This window comes from Cupressus sempervirens, chromosome 4 (assembly GCF_028749045.1).
Source record: "Cupressus sempervirens isolate cs-2001-9-10 chromosome 4, ASM2874904v1, whole genome shotgun sequence".
NCBI lineage: Eukaryota > Viridiplantae > Streptophyta > Pinopsida > Cupressales > Cupressaceae > Cupressus > Cupressus sempervirens.
Window position 1 is genome coordinate 658,221,790 of NC_143121.1, and position 2,809 is coordinate 658,224,598.

A 2,809-nucleotide genomic window follows, 5' to 3' on the forward strand; every position below is an offset into this window, starting at 1 on the left:
GAATTTGAAGTTGATGGACCTTTGGTCTACTGTGAAGTTGAATGGCTCACAAACAAATAAAAACATTCTTAATTATTTTATAGAACATGTACAATCACAGTAAATATTTTATAAACAAGTTTGATAAACCTAGACTCATCTTACACACATAAAAAGGTAGATACACATTCATCCAAATTCAAAACTCTTTACAAACTGAATATTTAATATAACCTTTGTAACTATTTGCAGGAAACAATCAAAATTGAACCAGTCATATAAACTGCCTAAAATGACACAATGAACTAAACCTCTCAAATAACACGCAGTGAGAAATTATTATCTAAACTAGTCATATAGACTACCTAGAGGGAGTTAATAAGACCATGAAACTCCTAATTAAAGACAGGTTTTTAGTCACAAACAAGGGAGAGCCACAAGTTCTGCACTTCTGGACATGGACAGTCTAGGTCCTTCAGTCATATCCAAATCCCCTTCCACACTCCACTCAAAGCAGTGAAACAGCTAAGCCGAAAGAAGGTTCATACTCACAATGGCCATGTTGGACCACGGGCATCCTCTTCTTCTTGCCCCAAATGGCAACATGTCAAACCACTCCTTGTCCCTTAGAAGATCCACATCTCTCCCCATAAACCTCTCTGGCCTAAACTCATGAGGATCCTCCCACACCGATGGGTCCCTTCCAATGGCCCAGGCATTGACGATCAGCTTGCTTCTCGCAGGAATGAAATATCCCCCAACTCTGCAATCTTCTGTGGATTCATGTGGAAGCAGCAAAGGTAGACTTGGGTACAACCTCAGAGTCTCCATTACAACACAATGCAAATATTCCATGTTTGCCACATCATCCTTGTTCACCATCCTTTCTCAGCCCACTACCTATTTGATTTCCTCCTATATTTTCTTTGCCACTCTAGGGTTTTTGATCAGCAAACTCATCAGCCAACCTAACGTCATGGAAGTCGATTCAATCCCGGCTACAAGCATGTCCTAAAAATACAACGCAGCTATGTTAGATCAATAGGAAAATAAAATATAATATACGACCAGTTTAGTGGATTGTAAAGCTGAATACATACAAAAATGATGGCTTTGATGTTTTCCTCGGTGATTGCCCTTCCATCAAGACTCTCCATTTCCAACAGCTCATCAATCAGGCTCCTTCCGTCATGTACTTCCTTGTGCAAGCTATTTTCCCTACGCTGTTGGTGCTCCTCTACCACTTTTTTAACAACTTGGTCGAAAGAGTTATGTACCTTTCTCATGCGCCACTTGTATGAGAAAGATTATAAATTTAAATTACAACTCACAACCTTAAACTTAAAGTCTTTGCTGGATACTTAAAAATTGCTCGGCACATGAAGGTGTTGAGTGCAAATTTTGCTCAGCACTTGAAGGTGCTGAGTCATAGATTGCTCGGCACTTGATGGTGCCGAGTGATAGGCAATAGGTACCGAGTTGGCTCAGCACAAGAAGAGCTCAGCACACAAAAATTGCTCGGCACCAATGGATGCCGAGTGAGCTTAGCTCCAACTGAGAAAGAAGATGCCGAGGGTTTTGTTCAAGTTAAAAATTATAACTTAGAAAAATTCTAATGTGAATGCTTTCACCATTAAAACTAGAGAGCCAATACGTTAAGCTTTAAAAAACAAAAAACTTGCCAAATGCAACATTCAAGGGAAGAGTAATGGATTCAAGTGTGCCTGCTTGCTTTACTATTCAACTTGATTAAACCATTACAAAATCTGGGAGCATTCGGCTTCAACCAGAAAAACCCTAAAATAACCCTAAACTGATAATGCTTTAAATAACTTTAAACCTGCAACTCTAATGGCTACATACAATGCTGCCTGGAGCAATCACTGCTTCAACAGGACAAATCTAACAATAAAAAACTTACAACTACTGATCTGCTGAAAACTCTCTAAATGAATGAATAAACATTCTTTTTGTCACATTTAATTTCCCCCCTCTTTTCTAATTTCAAAAAATCTAACCCACCGTATTTATGTTTCTGTCTGTTCTGGACGTCAGAGGTGGTAGGTGAGCATTTGACTCAAGGGGCAAACATACACTTCATTTAATATTCCCATAGCTTGACACCTTGCAAGTCCATCCAATCCAAGTATGGAATGAAATCTCCTATATTGACTTCTATGATTATTGATCCAACCTCTGCAAACATCTTCACTATCTCTTTAACTTCACTAGTCCCACCGTGGAAACATAATTTGTTGCCAAAAAGGATTTTCCCAACGTTTGCTAACGAAAATGATGAAAGTACATTTGTGAGATTTACGGACCTCTTTCCCTGCCCAAACATCTCCCACTCTGAACAAACAAAGAGACATGCTTCTCTATCTCTTACACCTCTGAAAGACTCGATCTTTTTGCTATTCAGTAATCCAACTATGCATAGCTTTCTCACATGTCTATTGGAGGTATTAATTTTTGCAACCACCCAGCCTGTCGGTAGTCCACCTTGACCATCCATCATCCAGCCCACACTCTAGCACCATCCATATTAAATAAGAGACAGTGAGCCGTCTCAGCCACTCCAGCTAGATGCCCATATTTAATTCCATATTTACTATATTATAACATGTGTAAAATATATTTTGTATTCAAGAAAGTTCTGAAACCTCTATAAATAGAGGCCTTATGTAATGCATTTTGTAAGGCAGTAAAGGAAATGAAATAAGTTTTACTTTTGTTTATTTGTATATCTTTGCCTTCAAATTGGTATCAGAGCATGAAGAGCTGGGCCTAGGAGGAAAAGAATTATTTGTTGACATGTATAATTGTTGTA

At 38.6% G+C, this 2,809-nt stretch overlaps 1 protein-coding gene and 1 pseudogene across 1 annotated transcript; both read right to left on the bottom strand.

The window, feature by feature from the left end:
- Positions 1-504: 504 nt before the first annotated feature.
- Positions 505-861, bottom strand: LOC149562969 (cytochrome P450 750A1 pseudogene; annotated as a pseudogene).
- A 33-nt stretch (positions 862-894) lies between these two features.
- On the bottom strand, positions 895-2,494 carry LOC149562970 (cytochrome P450 71D10-like). The gene is made up of 3 exons (XM_089828046.1): positions 2,174-2,494; positions 1,080-1,271; positions 895-990 (listed from the first exon to the last, which is right to left on the bottom strand). The coding sequence occupies exons 1-3, from the start codon at positions 2,492-2,494 to the stop codon at positions 895-897; spliced, it is 609 nt and encodes a 202-aa protein (XP_089684172.1).
- Between the last annotated feature and the right edge of the window lie 315 nt (positions 2,495-2,809).

Excerpts from the sequence above, each read along its gene's own strand:
- LOC149562970 (XM_089828046.1), bottom strand. The coding sequence starts at position 2,494 with ATGGATGGTCAAGGTGGACTACCGACAGGCTGGGTGGTTGCAAAAATT. Across the intron at positions 1,272-2,173 it reads TAGTGAAGATGTTTGCAGAG|TGGCGCATGAGAAAGGTACA; the intron begins GTTGGATCAATA and ends TTCTCATACAAG. Across the intron at positions 991-1,079 it reads ACATCAAAGCCATCATTTTT|GACATGCTTGTAGCCGGGAT; the intron begins GTATGTATTCAG and ends TTGTATTTTTAG.